The 20,856-nt window shown below is 36.5% G+C and overlaps 1 protein-coding gene across 2 annotated transcripts in view; it reads right to left on the bottom strand.

Moving 5' to 3' along the window:
• The window catches only part of RIN3 (Ras and Rab interactor 3), a 1,126,789-nt gene that overhangs the window by 434,998 nt on the left and 670,935 nt on the right, over nt 1-20,856 (bottom strand). For both annotated transcript variants that reach the window (XM_044074650.1, XM_044074651.1), the window contains one exon: nt 17,903-17,975. In XM_044074650.1, the coding sequence (XP_043930585.1) occupies nt 17,903-17,975 (73 nt within the window). The remainder of the gene's footprint in view (nt 1-17,902; nt 17,976-20,856) is intronic.

Here is a 20,856-nt window from a genome sequence, read left to right as displayed (position 1 = left end):
GAAGCAAGATGTATTAGATAAAGCCGGAGGGTCACTGCCAGCTCGTGGTTGGTCCACAACTGAAGCAAGATGTGTTAGATGAAGCTGGAGGGTCACTGCCAGTTTGTGGTTGGTCCACAACTGAAGCAAGATGTCTTAGATGAAGCCGGAGGGTCACTGCCAGCTCGTGGTTGGTCCACAACTGAAGCAAGATATGTTAGATGAAGCTGGAGGGTCGCTGCCAGCTCGTGGTTGGTCCACAACTGAAGCAAGTTATGTTAGATGAAGCCGGAAGGTCACTGCCAGCTCCTGGTTGGCAACCAAACTGCATCTTGTTCCCCTTGGCTAGCACTTTTGCGAAATCCTCTAGCAATTCCTCTACCCCTCCCCCTGTTTCTACCTCGACCGCTTGGGTTTTCCAGATGCCTGATTTGTAAACGTAACCACTTACCCTCAGTGTCCTTTCTACATATTTCCTGAAACTGTGTACGGTGATTTGCAGCACTTAATAATGACTCCAAGTCTTAAAGCTTGCCAGTGTATGATCACTTGCTGTATTTGATTTGGTAGTCCCAATCATGGTGTGGGGTCATGAACTTGTTTTAACTTTTTTCTATAACTTTTAACTTATATTTTCTCTTTTCCTTTCTCTCATACATTCATACATTGACAGAATAAAACATCTCTCAGACCTCTAACTTTTCAATCATGCGGGTACCGCCCTCGACACAAGGTGCTTCCTTGTGTTAATTTTTCCTTTACTGTATGTGCACATACATTTACTATTCTCATTTGCTGTGGGGTCCTCCCACTATTACTTCGCCTACCTTACAAACAAATCCATCAAACAAAAACAGTCATGCACTGATTCTACATTTTGCTAAAATTTTTAAAACAGAAAAACAAGCTAACCCCTTTCTCCTTTGCAAAACATTTTCCCTGCCAAAGCTAGTATATTGCACATCCTGAAGAGGTGCACATCTGAGTCTCTGACTATTCCATATAAAGCAGTGTGGAATATGCGTAATGCAAGTGATACTTTATTCTCTAAAATATTCAGTAAGAGACCACCCAGCTCCCCCCAAAAAAATGTTTCAATACATGGACTGTAGACTACAGTGCGATTTCAGTACATTCTTTTACTGAGCCAGTATCTCTGAAGTCAGGTTTGTAAATTACTGTTCAGCTGTAATTTTAAAAATGTGGAGATGAGTAGAATGTCAGGAAATTACCAAAACAGCATGTCACAAGACAGCTGTACCCCAGAAAGAAATGGGCACACAAAAGTAAGTTAACATAATAATGGCTTGTATACAGAAATAGGGTTAAATCAAAAGTTACTAGTAATAAAAAATACTGAAATAATCAAGAATTTTCTGAAACTTGCTGCAAAAAATACATTAAAAGTGTTTATATAAATATTTCTTTCTACTGCTGTCAAAATGATTAAATAAATACATAATTCTTACTGCAGGCAGAGGGGAAGAAATTTAGATTGGATGTCCCTTCCATTCAATTCTGAGCTCACTATTGCAGTGATAGTTTTAACACCTCTTCAGTAGTGTGGGGGGAGGGACTGTCAATTCATGTTGGACTACAAAAGAACACCTAGTCCTAGAACAAAGGCCTCCAATTTAGCTACTTCTGTGACTATAGCTAGATAACTTCAAAGTATAGTGTAAAGCAAGCCCTGAGCAAAACATAAATGAGGGTGATTAGCAACAGAAAAGAAGCAGCCCTGTTACAGAAGGAATACAAACTGACAGTGAGTCACACATTTCCCATTATATGTCAATGGTAAGGGAATTCAGAGTTACTTCCTTATGTCTGGCATTAGTCATAGAAAGAAGACTTGAAATGCTTTATAGGAAAGAGAAAGGCTTGAAGCAGAAGAAGATCACGTTGACATATCAAGCCCCATCGTTAGCCATGTTGCGGTAACCAGGCTAAAAATACAAATAAAGCACTTTGAGTGATTTTGAGGTGTTAAATTGGTCTGGAAACAAAGATAGACCGAAAAAAACATGTTTTTTAGTTATAGGGTGGAGTTTTCCTTTAAATGCGAGGAGACTTTCTCTGTTCAATATGCTGCAGTTTTTATCCTACAAGGTATCCAGCAAAGAGTTTAGTCAACAGGTAAGGCAGCCTCTTCATCCCTTTTATATGTGATATAAAGTTTGGTACCTTCTTTGTCACAACCTAGTTGTACACGTGTGATTGATTTTACTACTGCCTTATGTCATACGGTGAAAGCAATGTCTCTTTTGGCTTATTGACTTACCAACTGCAGTTCTTGTGGTTACATTGCTGAAATTAGTACTCTTGTTCTGCTCACTGTTGTGTTATTGAGTTTCAGTAACACCACTTTTGACTTTCATTGGTACTGTTGTTCACTTCTGCTTTGCTCACTGTAGTCATATTATATTTAAATAATACTGCACTGTTGCACCTTGTTACTTTAGTACTGTCACTCAATACTGGCAATCAAGTCTTCAAGTCTTTTCGGCTTTTCCCAGTTTGGGGTCGCCACAGCGGAACTCCGGTCCGCTAATGATTGGCAGTAGATTTTATGGTGCCAAGTTGTCAGCCCGATGCCCAGCCTTCAGCGAAGGCACGCCCATTCACGCATGTCTTTCAGAGGCCACTCAACCGCGGGGAGGACATGCAGACTCCACACAGAAGGCGCTCCAGCCATGAATCGAACAGGAGAACCTCTTGTTGTGGGGCAACAATGCTACCACTGTACCACCACGGCTTTCACTCAATATTGGCAATATCTGAGATAATACTACTCTGCTGCCTGTTACTAATACTAGGCATAAAAGCAAAATTGCTTATTATTTTATTATTGGTTGCACGTTTATAATCATTGGTGTTTCTGTATTTGTGCTAGTTATTTATTTCTGTGGTGTTACAGCATTTAAAACTATTACTATACAGCAAACCTCAAAACCTCTTAATGCAAAAAATCTTGACAAAGCTAAAATAATGGGGGGGACAAAGGCCCAAAAATAGAGACACTTTTTAAATATTGCTCTTATCAACTTAGAAAGTTGCTAGAAAGACATGTTTTACATTAGTATGCATTTTCTGAAGGATACAAAGTCTGAAACTAAAATGTCTGTCATTTTTTAGTGATTTCTCTTCTCAATGATTTGCCACAAAAGCACAAATTTTATGAGGAATACACTAAAAATATGAAATAAGAATCTGGACATTGAGCAACAATCTAGACAGTTCAGAGGTATGTTCCACTGTACTGCACTAGAAAGTAGGGGGGGGGTACCTTTGCGATATATTTTCATTACTTGGCTAACTGCTATACTGATGGCCCTCCACTGGAAGTATTCGTATTACAATTACTGCACTTGAAACTACTGAGTCATATTACCTGCACCTATTATAGTTACTGTACCCACATCCATTGGGTTAGACTATTTGTTGTTCATAGAGAGAATATTAGCCTATTGGGTAAAGCAATCTAATTTAAATGTAACCCTTCTTACTGATTATTTTACTTATCCTTCATATTTCTCTCACTTTACAATTTTGTTTTGCACTTGAGAATACTACAGCAGTCACATCTCGAATTGTTTTACCCTTTATCTATTTCTAGCCATTCAGTTATCCACCTCTGTCTTATACCAAGAATATTGTAATGGAATTTTGAAAACACTAGGTATTTTAAAACAATATAGTAACTGCCTTGTGCTTAAAAATTGCAGCCTCTCAAAGATTCAGTATGTGACAAGTGTATGTGTTTAGTTTACATGGAGGTTATTCTCACTTCAGAACACATTTGGAAACCACTTCACACGTAAACATACAGCATAGAGCACCTCCACTAAACCAATTTACTCTGAGGTTGTTAGGACTACACTGCATAATCCTCCCAGAGTAGAAGTGTCAGACAATAGTTCACACAGCAACACACCCGCCTTAACCGTTCACACTACAGCCAATATGCATACCCCTAAGAGCCGCAAGGGTGCAGACACCAAACCCTTACAAGCACTGAGACTGCATCTAACCATGGTAATGTTTTATTAATAGGTGATTATATTGTCAGGCATAGAAATACCACCCTCACCAGACTTGATAAAAATAGGGTGACAATTAGCTGTCTCTCTGGAGTCAGGATCCAGAATGCAACAAGGGCTCTTAGATGCAAACATCCTGACAAATAAGATTATGACTTGATAGCGGTACAAATGGTAGTAAATGACCTTAGGTACTTTACTGAGAGGTATATGCATAAGGATATGACTGAGCTTGTTATGCATGTGTCTGAGGATGGAAATACACTTATCCTGAGTATCATTTTGCCATAACCCAGAAAGATGCCAAGCTTCAAAAATAAAATAATTGTCTTTAATAATTGGCTAAGTAGCTGGTGTCACTCAGGGGGAATCTAGTGTGTGTCAGCTTAGAATGAGATGGCTAATATACCTTCCTGCTTCACTAGGAATGGTCTGCACCTCTCTTACCAATGCTTTTGTATTCTGGCCAAATCCTTTGTTGCTCCCATACTGTCTTTTTTTGGCAGAGTCCATCTGATGGACATTCCAGCTTAGGAAATTGAAATTTGGAAAACATTAATGTGGCTGTACTCAGTGTCATGAGCCTTAACAAAAAGAATGCCTGAACTTGAGGCTCTCCTGCAACTTTGCACATTCATCTATGTGTAGGTATGTGGTTCTAAAGCAAAGGAAGCACTCCCTCTCTTCCCGGGCATAGTGCCCATCATGTAATCACACCTACTGGCAAATGTGGAGGAATATCAGTATTTGTCAAGGGTATCATTACTTTTTGAAGAATTCCTCAGACACCATATTTGAACTCCTAAATGTCCAAATTACCATGAACAAATCTAATTGCCACTTCATAGATTGTTCTAGAATGCACTCCTTGTCCCCTTTTGAACACAATATCTACCTTAAACTCAAAATTCCCATTAAATCCAACATCATTCTATTGGGATAAGTCAACTGTCCATTGATAACCTGTCTAAGCTACATTGCCATTTGTCAGCATAGCCAATACTTCCTTGATAACACAAATGCAAACTTTTTTTTACAAATAGTTAACGATCCTACTGCAAGCCCCAGTGTCCTTGATGTAGCCCTCACAGCTATGGCCCCTTCTTGCATATCTCCACATCTATCATCCTGCCCTGTTAAAAATGATCATACATTAGTGACCTTTTCCTTTAAAACTGGTAGTTATTCCCCTGTAAACACCTCTGCTTTTAGGGATTTCTTGAAAGCAATCATTTCTCAATTACTCGATGCTCTAAATGAATTCCACCACAGTCCTCCTCTGATGGATCCTGTAGCCAAAGCTGCTGTCTCTGCCTTTAACTTCTACTCCCACTTAAAAAGTCGTATTGATAAGGCAGTCCTTATCTGCATCAAACACAATGAGAAATATAAAAACAACCCCCTGTGGTGCAATACTCATATAAATATATTATATAACAAGACAAAGAAATTGTTTAATGATTATAAGAGGTCTCATTCTACCTACCTTAAGAGCACACTTAAGCAAACTAGTGAAGAGCTTAAAGGAACCACTAGGATTTGTAAGCTGAGTAAGAAGTGAAATAGCCACCAAAACTTAAAATACCTACAAATCTTTCTTTAACTGTGTAATGATGTCAAGAAATGACAACCACCAATGACAGGAGCTAATCTGCAATAACACTGCACATTTTGACCCAACGGACATAGCTAATATCGTAAGTGACAAATCTGGTGCAAATTACTCCCTCCACAGTTACAGCTATTCTGCAGATTATACAGTCCTAGATGCCCCTTTACTTACTACAGAACAACTTCCCTTGGCCTTCTCAAAATCGAATCGAAGAATATCTCATCAGTTAGTTCTAATAATATGCTAGGCTGCCTGATTTTCAGTACTAAATGTGACCTATCTGAAACTCTGCATAACTCTTTCATCTAATCCTCTCCAATGATTACTTTCATGAAGCCAGGAAAACAGCCATTGGAATGCCATTGTACAAGGGTGACACAACCAATCTCAAACCATGGTAACTATAAACCTATTAGTCTCACTAGCCTCACACGTAAAACTATAAAGTGTATTATCTCAGACCTCATTAAGTTGGAGAAAATCTCTAACTCATTTCCTCCAATGGCGCTTGCACTGTAACTTCCAATGGGTAGAGCCCAAGCTTTTTGATTAAAATCAAATTAAGTCTTCACATCTCATTCAGATGTTTATATCTCTTCAACTACTGTGTTACCAAAGAAGTGTAAATGGCAAACTTTACGTTTTTTGCAGTGGTAATATTATTTAGGTTTTAGGTCTTAAACTAGAATTTATATTATAGTAAATGCAGTAACTATTGAGTTTTATAATATCTTGTAAATGGCTTATAATATTTCAGTAACCTCTTGAGTTATACAAATATTGTTAACACTATTTCGTTCATCCAGCTGAGAGCTTTCATATGAGGCTAAGCACATTTGGCTTTAACATGTGGTTGTTGGGCTATTCATAGACATATGAAATTTATGACAATATAAATAAATATTATACAAGCAACAATTAATATCTCTTTACCTTCACTAGGCAAAGGCCAAACATTAGTGCAGTTGTGTTGTCCAGCATGTATCTTTTAAGATGGCATTACTAAGGATGTAATTAGAGAAATGCTTGGAGGCATCACTAGGCTGTAACGAGTTAATCCAGAACCCTCATCAGTTAATCCAGGACTCTCATCAAGTTGGTTTTGTCAAAGGAAGGTCTTGCCTTTTTAATGTCATTGATCTCTTTAAAAAAGTAACCTAAGCAATTGTGAAGTAGTTATCTAAACCTGATCATGGCCTTTCACACTATTTCCCCTGCAGGCATTATTGACAAACTTGCAGATATGAACAGGAATCTTAGCTAATTGGTTCTCTGATAGAACCCATGTGGTTAGAGTCACGGGCGCCATTTCTGAAAGCCAAAAATTACCATTGGTGTACCACAGGGATGATTGCTGGGCCCTCTTCTATTTGGCATTCATTTCTCAGACCTTCTGACCACTCTTGGCCAATGGTTATCTTAGTTTGTAGATGACTGTAAATTGGAAGTTATTATTCTGTCTTCCACTGACTCACAATTGCGCCAACATGGGTTACCCCATGTTAATAATTTACTTTAAACACTTGAATATAGACAAATACACGGTTGAAGTTATATATATATGTGGAGGAACATAACATTAGTTAGGAAATTAAGCAGGGAGAACCACTTAGGCATAGTAGTGCATAGTTAGTAATACTTCCGTGGTGAGAGTTGCAGCTAGGAATGTAACTACTTATAGCGAAGTAGTGTTGCTAGAAGAGATATGTTAATAGAGTTAGTACATACAGCCAAATTGTATTGTATTGTATAAGTAATGCTAAGTTAATAATTAACCTGGAGTGTTACATGTGCAAAGCCAGGATTCAAATAAGTGTCTTTTGAGAGATATTTTGAAATGATTAAGATTGCTTATGGATCTAATATTATGTGGAAGATGTTGATCTCTTTGAAAAAGTAACCAAAGCAGTTGTGAAGTAGTTATCTAGACCTGGTCATGGACTTTAACACTATTTCCCATTCTGGCATTACTGACAAATTTGTAAATCTGAATAGAAATCCTTTTGTTGAAGGGTTGATAGCTAACTGGTTCTCTGATAGAATCCATGTGATTAGAGTCACAGGTGCCATTTCCGAAAGCATAAAATTACCATTGGTGTACCACAGGGCTGATTGCTGGGCCCCCTTCTATTCGGCATTCATTTCTCAGACCTTTTGACCACTCCTGGCCAATGGTTATCTTAGTTTGTAGACTACTGTAAATTAAAAGCTGTTATTCAATCTTCCATTGACTCACAATTCCTCCAACATGGGTTACCCCATGTTAATAATTGGTGAAAGGACAATGGTCGCAAATTAAATGTGAAAAATATAGTATAATTAATTTTGGTAAACAAATCATTTTCATATAATATATAGGTGACACACTCCTTCAGTCTGACACTGTCATAAAGCATCTAGGATCTCTTGATGTAATAATCTGCAGTAGTTTGGAAAACATTCTTTTTGGCTCAACTAATTTACAGAGATATTTCTATGTCAGCAATAAAGGTCTTAATCCCTTTTTACTTGTATCTCATCAGAGGTATTTTAAAATATAATGTGCCTTTTCACATGTATTTGTCAAAACGTTTTCCTCAACTTGAGAGACCTTGGTGATTCATATCTGAAAAGATCAGTGGCCTCAAAACTCTTTGGACAGACTGGCAGCTCTTTCTGTGGTGATCTGTACTAGCCTTTCAGTTCATGAAATCTCCAAACCTCTTTGACCTCTTATTCCTTTGTAGAGTAAGTGGTACATCAAACATGAGGTCTCAGACACTAAACCTTCATCAGAAGATAAATGAGACGAGGTGACATGATACAGTCATAACTGAAAGTATTCCTCTTCTCTGGAACAGACATCTACTACATGTAAAGCAGGGTAGCACCACTATTGTTTTCAAGGTAAACTTATAAATTGGATGGGAAGCCAAATATTGTCCTAAGATTATCTTGTCTTGTCTTCCTTGAGTCTGAAGGAAACTTTTAAATAGAATTCCTTGACTAGGCTTGTTAACTGTCTACAGCATAATGATTGTCTGGTATGTTCCTATGAACCTACTGTTTTTATCTTTGTACAGAATTGTTGATCAAAGAAGCTGAGAGGTATAGCCCTAGACAGTGGTCAGCACTGTGTTTCCATGAGCATCTGAAGTTCAAGTGTCCTTTTTTTTCCTAAGGGTAAGGTGCACTGTCCTAGTGTGAGATGTAAAATTGTGACGTGTCAGTGATAGACGCTTGTACATCCTATCTGCACAAATTTCTGAGAAAAATAGTAGAAATAGAGAGGAAGGAACAACAATCGCAAATGTAGACAGACTCACTGACCTCTACTTCACTTCTGATACAGTAGCATGGTTCTCCAGCTGTCTCACTGACCTACAGCAGTCAGTCAGATGGGACTCTGAACTCTCCTCCCCCTACACTTAAAAACTGGTGTTCCCCAAGGATCCATACTTGGACCTCTATTTTTTAATATCTTTACCAACTCGCTCTACTCCTCTTGTCCTCAGTCCACCATTGTCCAATATGTAGATGACTCTACAGTCATCACTATTGCAAACTCTCCCTCTGAACTACTATCAAATACCCAGACATCCTTCAACTCTGTTGAGACTTGGCTCAAAAAACACCAGCTTATCCTCAACCCTAAAAAAAAACAAAATTGCTTCTCTTTCTCCCTAAATCTGTTAACTACATCAAATCTTCCTTTACCATAACATCCTTAAACAAAGGTCTATATTGAAACATTGAACACTGAAAACAGCGAACGATGTTTCATCGACACATTTTCAGCGAAAGCTGAAAATGTCGAAATCACAGAACAGCGAGTTCTTTCCTAGGGAAAGAAATCGCTGTTCCAACCAAAAAAAAAAAAAAAACATTAAACACTTCCAAACACATACAGACATATCCTAACCCTAATTGTACCCCTCCCAAAAAACAATAAACAACTAACTACACATATGCACGTAACCCAACCATACATCTAACAGGAAAAAAAGCAGCAAACATTTTAAGACATATGCACTTACCTTAACCCGCACCTTAACCCTAAGGTCAGTAACTCTTGCACATTTACATAAACAGTTCCAAACGCATACACACTTACCTAAACCCTAATTCTACCCCCTAAAACAAAAGTAAACACCTGAAAACACATACACACGTAACTCAACCATACATCTAACGCAAAATAAAAAACAATAAACACTTTCATACATAAGCACTTACCTTAACCCGCACCCTAACTCTAAGGTCAGCAACTCTTGCACATTCACGCTCGTGAGCTATACCGGACAAGAGACCACAATACACTGCAGAACACGGCAAAACAATGAAGCGGTCAAGCGACTTCTTTCCCAGGGAAAGAATTCGTTGAACAGCCGCTTCGCTGTTTTGGCTGTTCGCTCTATATGTGTCGACGAAAATGCATTCACCAAAATGCGTTTTCATCATTCTAATAGGAACTCTTAAACAATACTCCCATTGAAGTCGATACCAACACAAAACTACTTGGCATCACCATAGACAACCAACTAAAATTTGATCTACATATTAACAATTGTATCAGTAAAACCCACCAGAAGCTAGGACTTCTGTACAGAAATAGCAGATTCCTCACCACTGAAGCTAGGCCTACTCTAACCCATGCCTATCTTCTTCATTGTCTAACTTACTGCTCCCAAATACTTACTCATCTAAACTCATCTCTACTTACCAAACTAGAAACAACCTATCACAAGTTAACCAGATTCACAGCCAACACTCATATAAATCTCATCACTGCCTCGCCTTTAAATTCCTAAACTGGCTTGAACTACCTCACCTACTACTCCAGTCTCAACTACAAATAATCCACTCCATTCTATATCAAGCATCTTTCTGCCCAGCTCTATCATCTCTCATCTCACATTATTCTCCTACCAGACATCTCAGAAGTGCAACCCAAGACTTACTAAAGGTTCACAAACCAAAAACCAAAACTGGCAGCAACTTATATAGTTATGGCCCCTCTACTGCATGGAATAAACTCCCTCTAAAAATAAGAAATCTGACAAACTCTACAATTCAAAATAGCCATCAAAGATTACTTTACAAAGACTGGACCTGCCTCTGCTCACACCATCCCTGACCAAAATCTTCCCTTTTTAGCTTCAAAATAACCAGTTTAGATTCTTACTCGACCAACTTCCTTTACTATCAGTCAAACCTCTTTACTAAGCTGTATGCTGCCTAAAAAAACTTCTAATTAGCATATTCCTGTCAAACCACTACTTCTTACACCTCACGCTTAAATTGTTGGTCATCCGGCTTGCTTACATATTATATAACTTGAAAATTATTGAAATGACGATTGCATACCTAAATAATTCTTGACTTATTCTTTTTCTCAAATATTGAATTGTAATGATGTTTGTATACCTAAATAATTCTTGATTTATTCTTTTTCTTAAATTAAATATTGAATGTCTAATTACTGTTGTTAATTGCCCTATATATGTGTCTGGAGCTTTTCTCCCCAGGTCTCCGCTGAAAAAGGGCTTTTGCTCAATCGGACACTCCCGGTCAACAAATGTAAAATAAAATACATAAATAAATAAAAATAGACAGACCAAGTCAGATGTTATATCAGTGTTTCTTTTTTTTTTTTTTTTTTTTTTTGTGCTCTTGAACTGTATTTTCTTTTAACTAACAACTCAGGCTCACAGATAACAGGGTTTTATTTTTTTTTCATTGTTAATTACTAGTATTATGTAGCAAAGCTGCCACTTGTATCAAGAGCCAAAACATAGTCATGAACTTTATTTAGGAGTTTTTAAAAGGCATCTTCCTGGCACACTCATTACAAATATGAGAACCCTTGTCACATTCTTATTCTATCTCCAAATAGGTTCATAGGAGATTACTCAGCTAACGGCTTAAGAGCCCTTACATGTCTAGCCAATATAACCCAATTTTACCCAATATATGGCCCCTTGAGGCAAGACAATGGCATGGATTTGTGCCTGTGCATTGAATATCTTACAGATTGCCCTTATCCCTAAGGGACATGGGCACTACCCCAGGTGGGAATTTGCAATTCTCCATTCATTGATGCAGATTGAAGAGGGCCATTGAAGGGCTCTGCTTAATGGGAATAGGAAGCTTATTCCAAAGAAGGAGCAATCTCTGACACACATATTTGTCTCTCCAGCATGTTTTGTTTGAGTCACTGACTAAGTTTATACCCCTAGATTGGGTGACCCTTGTGCTGTTTGACTTGCAGATGTGTAGCAGATCCATTAAGGCTGGATTTGTGAGTCCCTTGTAGATCAGGCATAGGTCACCCCTTAATAGTCGATAAGAGACAGAGTAAAGGGATAGGAATTTTAGTCTATCTGCATAGTTCAAGTTGTTTACACCCTGCATTTTCTTTCTGAGCAACCTCTGAAGTCACTTCAGCTGCTGTAAGTGCCTAATCAAGTGCATTCTAAATGTTGGATTGCACTTGATTATTAGTCTACTAAGGACTAAGTAGAGTGGGACTATAACTTCCTTAGATCTGGATTCCATACCTTATTTATAAGTTGTGACACATAAAAGAATTTCCTCACCACTGTGGACACATGGTAGTCAAAGTTCAGACTATCTATCTGTCTATCTAGATTTCGCAACTCTGAGTCTGCTCTAAGGGGTATGCTATTGATGTTGTAATTTGCTAGGTATTTGACTTCTCAAAGGGTATGATAATGCATTGTTTGCATTTAGTTTTAGGCCATGATTCTGACACCAATCATTTGACTGATCTAGACCCTCCTGGAGGATATCTACATAGTTGGGGATTCAAAGATTGCCCGAGCTTGCAGTTATTGGCAAACTTTGTCATCCAGAGACCTTGCACATTAGCCTTGACTTCAGAGAAGAATATACCAAACAGGAGTGGTTCTAGTACTGAGCCCTGTGGCACACCACTAGTAACTGCCCTCTTGCTGGATCTGGATTCACCTACAATGACCATATGTATCCTGTCCATGAGCTAGTTGGCTATCCATCCAGTAACATACGGATTTATGCCGAGTTTTGTGAATTTATTTTTAATACCAGAATGGGGAATTATCTCAAATGTCTTGGCCAGATATATGTAGGTAATATGTACTGTTTTACGCTCATTCATGGCCTTAGTGACTTTCTCAAGAAATTCACTAGATTCTGTAGGCATGACCTGCCCTTTAAAAGCTGAATTGGGTTGGATCTGGTGTTTTGAGGTCTCCTATGCCATTATTTATCATGTCCATGAGTATTCTTTCCATGGTCTTACATATAAGACTAGTCAAATATATGGGTCGGTAATTACCTGGGTCAGTAGATGGTCCACTTTATTTAGAGTAATGAATGTTGCTGTCCTCCACTCAGGAAAAAGCCAGTCCAGAGGCCGTGGTTAAATAGTGATCCTAATCAGTCTGATAAGTGCTGATTTAAACTGTTTAGGAGGAAACCTGGTATATTATTAAGCCCCCTTTGAAGCTGTGTTTTTAGCTTTAGAGAGTGCAGTGGCACCCTGTTCTTTGGTGATAATTGGTGATGAGTGATGGTGAGGTGAAATAAGTATAAGTTTAAGGTTGTGCACATGTATGCAACCAGCGTATTGTACTTTTTTTATTTTTTATATTTTTTTCTCTAACACATTTGTTTGTTTTTCAATTGAAAACAGGCTATAGGTCACATTAAAGGTGGGAAAAGTTTTGAAATGATTTATTGTGGTCTCATTTTTATTATATCACAAAAACCTAGCATTTTAACAGGGGTGTGAAAACTTTTTATATCCACTGTATATATATATATATATATATATATATATATATATATATATATATATATATATATATATATATCAATTAACATATCTGTGACAAAGGGGAATACTGCCAGCCGAGCTGTCTGGAATTTTGTAAATAATTATAATTATATGTCTTTTGTGAATATCATCATTATTCCAATGCTCCAGGGTCTAGTCGGTCGACTTTTCATCAAGCACGGTACTATACCCCTACTTATCCCTCTGAAAGGCTTACAACATTAAAAGGACATCCAGCTACTAGCTACTAGTAACGGAAGGCATTACTATCCTGACCCTCTGTCTTAAAAGACTGCATAAGGTACTATCCCCTACTGATCCCTCTGAAAGTCTCACAACGTTAAAAGGACATCCAGCTTCTAGCTACTAATAACGGAAGGCATTACCATCCTGGCCCTCTGTCTTAAAATATTGTATAAGGTGTTATCCCCCTAGTGATCCCTCTGAAAGACTTACAATGTTAAAAGAACATCCAGCTACTAGCGACTAATAATGGAAGGCTTTACTATCCTTACCCTTATCGTAAAAGAATGCATAAGGTACTATCCCCCTTCTGATCCCTTGAAAGGCTTACAACGTGAAAAGGACATCCAGCTACTAGCGACTAATAATGGAAGGCATTACTATCCTTACCCTTATCGTAAAAGAATGCATAAGGTACTATCCCCCTAGTGATCCCTCTGAAAGACTTACAATGTTAAAAGAACATCCAGCTACTAGCGACTAATAATGGACGGCTTTACTATCCTTACCCTTATCGTAAAAGAATGCATAAGGTACTATCCCCCTTCTGATCCCTTGAAAGGCTTACAACGTTAAAAGGACATCCAGCTACTAGCGACTAATAAGGGAAGGCATTACCATCCAGACCCTCTATCTTAACAGACTGCATAAGGTTACTATCCACAATTTCTACGTATATTCTCTGTGTAACTTAATGCTGAACTGGGTCCATAGCACTGGCAATAATCCCCTGCAATCCCATTAATTATTAAAACTGTGCAAACCTTGCTTAACAAACAGTCGCTAGTAAATTACCATCTAAGGGTAAAATACAGGTTCTTTCCTTATATCAAGAGTACATTTTAACCTGCCTGTATAACTCTAAGTTAAAAAAAATCTATTTACATTCAGTGATATACCTACCTTGGAAGTACTGAATAAAGGTATCTTGTGACTTGGTTCAGCCCCGCAAGGGCGATTATCCTATCAGTTGTTGGATTCCCACCCTCCTTCATCTACAGAACCGAGGTTACTTACTCTCCTACATAAACTGCCACTTTTAAAATTCCAGTACCTTAGGGCTCAGTCGCTCAACTTTTCATCAAGTGCAGTATGTAATCTAACTGCATATAGGCTATTTGTATGTAATTAGTTCTACCAAAAAAATTACTGTTTGACTAACTGATGGAAGTACATAATAATTGATCTTGCTGCTACGTTATGTTTTGATAAAGTGAAGGGTATTTGTGAATGGTACTGCGCATGGTCTCCTAGTGCAGCCATGCTTACTTGGTCTTAACTAACTTAAGTTGTACTAAATGCTGCCAGTCCAGCGTGTAATACATATGACTTCTTTGAATTAAGTGCTAAATTACTTGACAGTATTAGAGTGCTTGTTTATGTATTTGCCAGATGTGTTTAACCATATGATTAACATAAATGCTGCAAAGACTATGTGTACTAGAAGCTTGTTTAATGACTATAAGTGGTGCTCCTAAGGTCACTAACTGTAGTTAAGAAAAATAAATTCTAACAACTATATCCCTTTTAGGTACTGTCCCCCTATGTATCCCTCTGAAAGGCATACAACGTTAAAAGGACATCCAGCTACTTGCGACTAATAATGGAAGGCATTACTATCCTGACCCTCTATCTTAAAAGACTGCATAAGGAACTATCCCCCTACTGATCCCTCTGAAAGGCTTACAATGTTAAAAGGACATCCAGCTACTAGCAACTAATAAGGGAAGGCATTACCATTCTGACACTCTATCTTAACAGACTGCATAAGGTTACTATCCATAATTTCTACATATATTCTTTCTGTAACTTAATGCTGAACAGGGTCTATAGCATTGGCAATAATCCCTTGCACTCCCATAAATTATTAAAACTGTGCAAAACTTTGCTTAACAAACAGTTGCTAGTAAATGATCATCTAAGGGTAAAATACAGGTTCTTTCCTTATACCAAGAGTGTATTTTAACCTGCCTGTATAACTCTAAGTTAAAAAAAAAATCTATTTACATTCAGTGATATATCTACCTTGCAAGCACTGAATACAGGTATCTTGTGACTTGGTTCAACCCCACTCCACTCATCCTTGCTTAACTCGGGCTTGCTCCGCACCCCACCCTGCCCCCAAATTCCACCTGCCCCTGGTACTGCTAAATTTATAATTCTCAAACCACTCCCCTCTTACTAACCAAATCCACAAATTTACTCTGATATTGACTTCTACGGCCATCCTGCAGAAAGAAGGTTCAGTCTGATGGAGACACTGGAAGGAGTGCTTAGTCATAATACTCATTGCCCTTGGAATATCTACAAATGTATCAATCAATGAATATAATGTGTGATACATTTTTAGTATATCTATGCCTCCTCAAGCACAAATTCTCCAAAGATGTAATCCCAAGATCCCTAATGCTGAACTTCCCAACAACTGTTTTCTATAGAAAGCTCTGTCATTGCAGTTTCTATTTGTGTGTCAGCAATGATTTGTTTGTTTGTTTTGGGAGATTTCTCTCTTCTTCATATTTGTGTGTGCACATTAAGTCATGTATGTTTATGTATATTATATTTAGGCATATTTAATAATTGTTCCAGAAGTGTTTCTCCTCAGGATCACTGAAAATAGATCTACCTAATTTCCTCCAATGTAGATAGATATAGAGAGTGAGATATAAGAAGACGTAAAAAGACATATAAAGACTTAAAAAGACATACAAAGCCATAGAAAGAAAGGAAAGAAACTGTATCTTACCTGTTTCCACAAAGAACAAAAGAAAGAAAGAAAAAAAAAAAGAAAGAAGAATGATAATGCCACTGAATTTATTTTAATTTGGGTGCATTGTACGATGGTTTTTATCCACTGAATTTATTTTAATTTGGGTGCATTGTACGATGGTTTTTTATCCACTGAATTTATTTTAATTTGGGTGCATTGTACGATGGTTTTTTATCCACTGAATTTATTTTAATTTGGGTGCATTGTATGATGGGTTTTTATCCACTGAATTTATTTTAATTTGGGTGCGTTGTATGATGGGGTTTTATCCACTGAATTTATTTTAATTTGGGTGCATTGTACGATGGGTTTTTATCCACTGAATTTATTTTAATTTGGGTGCATTGTATGATGGGTTTTTATCCACTGAATTTATTTTAATTTGGGTGCATTGTATGATGGGTTTTTATCCACTGAATTTATTTTAATTTGGGTGCATTGTACGATGGTTTTTTATCCACTGAATTTATTTTAATTTGGGTGCATTGTACGATGGTTTTTTATCCACTTAATTTTATTTTAATTTGGGTGCATTGTACGATGGTTTTTTATCCACTGAATTTATTTCAATTTGGGTGCATTGTACGATGGTTTTTTATCCACTGAATTTATTTTAATTTGGGTGCATTGTACGATGTTTTTTTATCCACTGAATTTATTTTAATTTGGGTGCATTGTACGATGGTTTTTTATCCACTGAATTTATTTTAATTTGGGTGCATTGTAAGATGGGTTTTTATCCACTGAATTTATTTTAATTTGGGTGCATTGTACGATGGGTTTTTATCCACTGAATTTATTTTAATTTGGGTGCATTGTATGATGGGTTTTTATCCACTGAATTTATTTTAATTTGGGTGCATTGTATGATGGGTTTTTATCCACTGAATTTATTTTAATTTGGGTGCATTGTACGATGGGTTTTTATCCACTGAATTTATTTTAATTTGAGTGCATTGTATGATGGGTTTTTATCCACTGAATTTATTTTAATTTGGGTGCATTGTATGATGGGTTTTTATCCACTGAATTTATTTTAATTTGGGTGCATTTTACGATGGGTTTTTATCCATGGGCCTGCAGTGAAAACATGCAATACTCAAGTAGACAAAACTCTTTATCAAAACATAAGCCAACATATGCATGAACGAATACTTTGAAAACAATCTAGTAAATGGCCTTTAAATGCAGCTGCAACATTTCCATGACAAATGTAGTATACGTTTAAAAAAATGTGGTAAGACTTTGTGCTTCCTATCCAGTCCCACAGAAAAAACAATTCATACAATGTTTTGCAAACTTGAAATTGATAACGTTTATACCTTCACTATTTCTTCTAAAATTGAGTTTAACTACCCTTATAGTTGAACAACTTTTTCACTTTTAAAATCAAGTGCAAAATGTTGCATGTGTTCAGACATAGCATTTAACAGACTTACCTGCTGACACAGTAGAATGCAATTAACTTAAAGATATCTTCAAATACTAAAACTGAACCCTCCATATGCAGCACTGCAAATAAAAACAGAAAGAATAACTTAAGCTTTATAGAAAATGCTTTTCGTATTTATTTATAAACTGCTTTGCCAAGGTTGGAATGTGCAGACAAGTTTCATTATTGTCTGTTGCAGAAGTCTTAAACATAGTTTAAAATACAACTGTAAAGGTGTTTTATATAATTAACATCAACTTTTAAAAGGTAGTAAAGAGCACTGTATGTTTGAATCCAATAAAAATTCAAAATCAGCAACTTTTATCAACATATTTTATTTACTTCAGATTTCAGAAACCTACACTATAACTAATGACTCAAAACATCCTATTTTCAGTAGCACAGAATATTATGGAAGGGTTCCATAAAATAAAAGTGGGTGTATGACTTCAGGGAAACTACCAGCCCTTAATGGTAAGTAGTTGGAGTTCTACTTTGATACCACTCAGACTCTACTATGTCCAGAGTAAAATATTGCAGCTGTGCAGCTAATCCACCAACTTATGTTGAAAGACTTTTGAAGAATGAGTTAGGAGAAAATATCAGAACTGCAGTTATTCCAGTGGGACAAGAAAAAAAATGTCAGCATTTTTACTTTTCATAGAAATAAGCATTTCAAATGCATAAAAAATCCTGAAAGATTATTTATACCTCATTGTTCTACAAATGCACAAGGAAGACTGTTTAAAATAGTTGTGTGACTTTTTTCCCTCAAAAGGATAAAGTATTACAAGAACTCAAGAATTAAGGGAAACATTACTATAGAAAGGATACACAATTCATTCCAAAAATAAGTGTTTTTGACTTGAGAAAGAATAAATACTTTTATCTAACTTTTCTAAATCTGCAGTAAAAACAATTTAATATTTAAAGTAAGATATCTAGTGCTTGTTAAGGCTGCTTTTTCAATATAATCAACTTTTGATGACTCTTCAGAAGCCCTTGTGCATACAAAACAATAATGACTGTTAAATTTTGAATTTTGTTGTACAGTGGTACACTTCAATGAAACATATCTTTCTAAAGTATCCATGTAATTACACAGACGTACATCTGCTGTGCTCTGCTGAACCTTTCTTCATCTTTAAACTGTATGTGGACTGTGATGTCATCCTCTCTCTCTAGTTATCTAGCTTTCTCTTTCTCATTCCATTAAAAGAATGCTGTTTAAATAGGATCCACAACATTCTTCTAACAGTTTTGTTTTCATAAGTGACTTTTATCTTTTGTAAGATAGGTATTACCAGGAGAAATACATTTTTTGCTGGTAAAGTCTGATCTTTCATTGTCGGATAGTCATTACCTACATTTACCATTTATCTTTATGTTGCCAGAGAGACAGCAGTTTAAGAAGTAAGGTAATATATCCTGTTTTTGTTTGATAATGGCATTATTGTTTCTGTTTTGCCAGATAACCATTGCTTACTTCAACCAATGCGTTACTTTTATTGGTTAGCTTTAACATTGTTGCAGACAACCAACTAAATAGGGAGAAAATATGTAATCTGAGTGTTATATTCTTTACTTTGCACAGTAATTAAAATAATACCAAGCAGCATAATTTGTATAGCCATTGCTAGTGGTTTCATTCTTAATGTGGTGATGGCTATTAATAATAATAAAATGAAAGATAATCAGTCTTATTATACCTGTTGTTCCACTTATCAGAGCAAGTAAAGTTATAAAATGTCTACTTTCTGGATAGCTGCAAATGTGTATACAAATGACACATTCTTAGTTCTATGTTTCATTAGTAATATCCATGTTATTATGCAATTTTAGCCCATCACTCACTGCTAAAATCTATCTTATATGACATAATTTTATTTATAATTTTTATTTTTCATATAGTCAGTATGATTATTTTATCAGTCTGTAATGATCTTTTTTTTTTCTGAGTCTCCATTAGAAGCACCTCTATTTTGCCATCTCCTGCACAGGTTGTTGAGGTGAAGCTCTCTGAACTTCAATACTATGAAGAAAAATAGACTGAGAAACATAACATCAATCTCCATTTTATATAGAAATAACTGTTGGTATGATTTCTAAGTGTGCACTGACAATGATTTGCTTTTATTGGGTGAGTTTTCCCTTCTTTGAGTTGTTGTGACCATGGAGTTGGTATGTATAACTTTCGGGGATATATGTGGCCAGCCCCCACCCACATCAAGGAGTAAACTGGGTCTTGCCTCAAGCAAAAAATGTTTAAAGTTTATTTTTTTCCCCTTCTGTGTTTCAGACATTATTTGTCAGTGTTTGCAATGCATGGTATTAATACTTTTGGCGAGGCATAGTAGAACCCTAGTTGCCTTGCTGTTGTATGAAATCTCTGGCAGGACAATTTATCATAACTAGTTTAACAGCACAAGTACTAATTTTTCAATGTTAGTTTACAAAACAGTTGAATTATACGTAATATGCAGGAACATCCATTTTCTTGTTAATTTGTTTATAGATGGTACATTAGCTGCATTCAGATTGTCTTTGTTCTAAATAAAAATTTCAGCAATGCATTAACAATAAGCTTTAGCTATTGTCTGAGGTGATTCTTATTTTTTGTGACATCATTTTATAAATGCTGTTTGTCAAAATCGTCTTCCCTGGAATCCATCTTGCACTTAACTTGCACTATTTTAATAAGAAAAGCAGCTTTTGCATCTAATAGCTCAGTCCTTAAATGAGTCTCCCAACTGAGCAATTTATGGCAAGGGCTACCGTGACCGTGTGATTGTTCATATTAGGCAAAAGTGCAATTCCATGCATTGGCTGAAATTTTGTAACATGTCTACTAATTAGATTTTCTGCATAAATTAACTGTTTGTAAAACTGGTGAAATTGTCTGATTATATGCAACTGGTTAGCTTAACCATATGTGACTTCTAGAAGAACTAAAGCTAAAGT

Source organism: Protopterus annectens, chromosome 6.part0, assembly GCF_019279795.1.
Source record: "Protopterus annectens isolate FY-2018-M chromosome 6.part0, PAN1.0, whole genome shotgun sequence".
Taxonomy (NCBI): domain Eukaryota; kingdom Metazoa; phylum Chordata; order Ceratodontiformes; family Protopteridae; genus Protopterus; species Protopterus annectens.
Note: the sequence above shows the minus strand (reverse complement) of the source record. Positions and strands in the feature narration are given on the sequence as shown.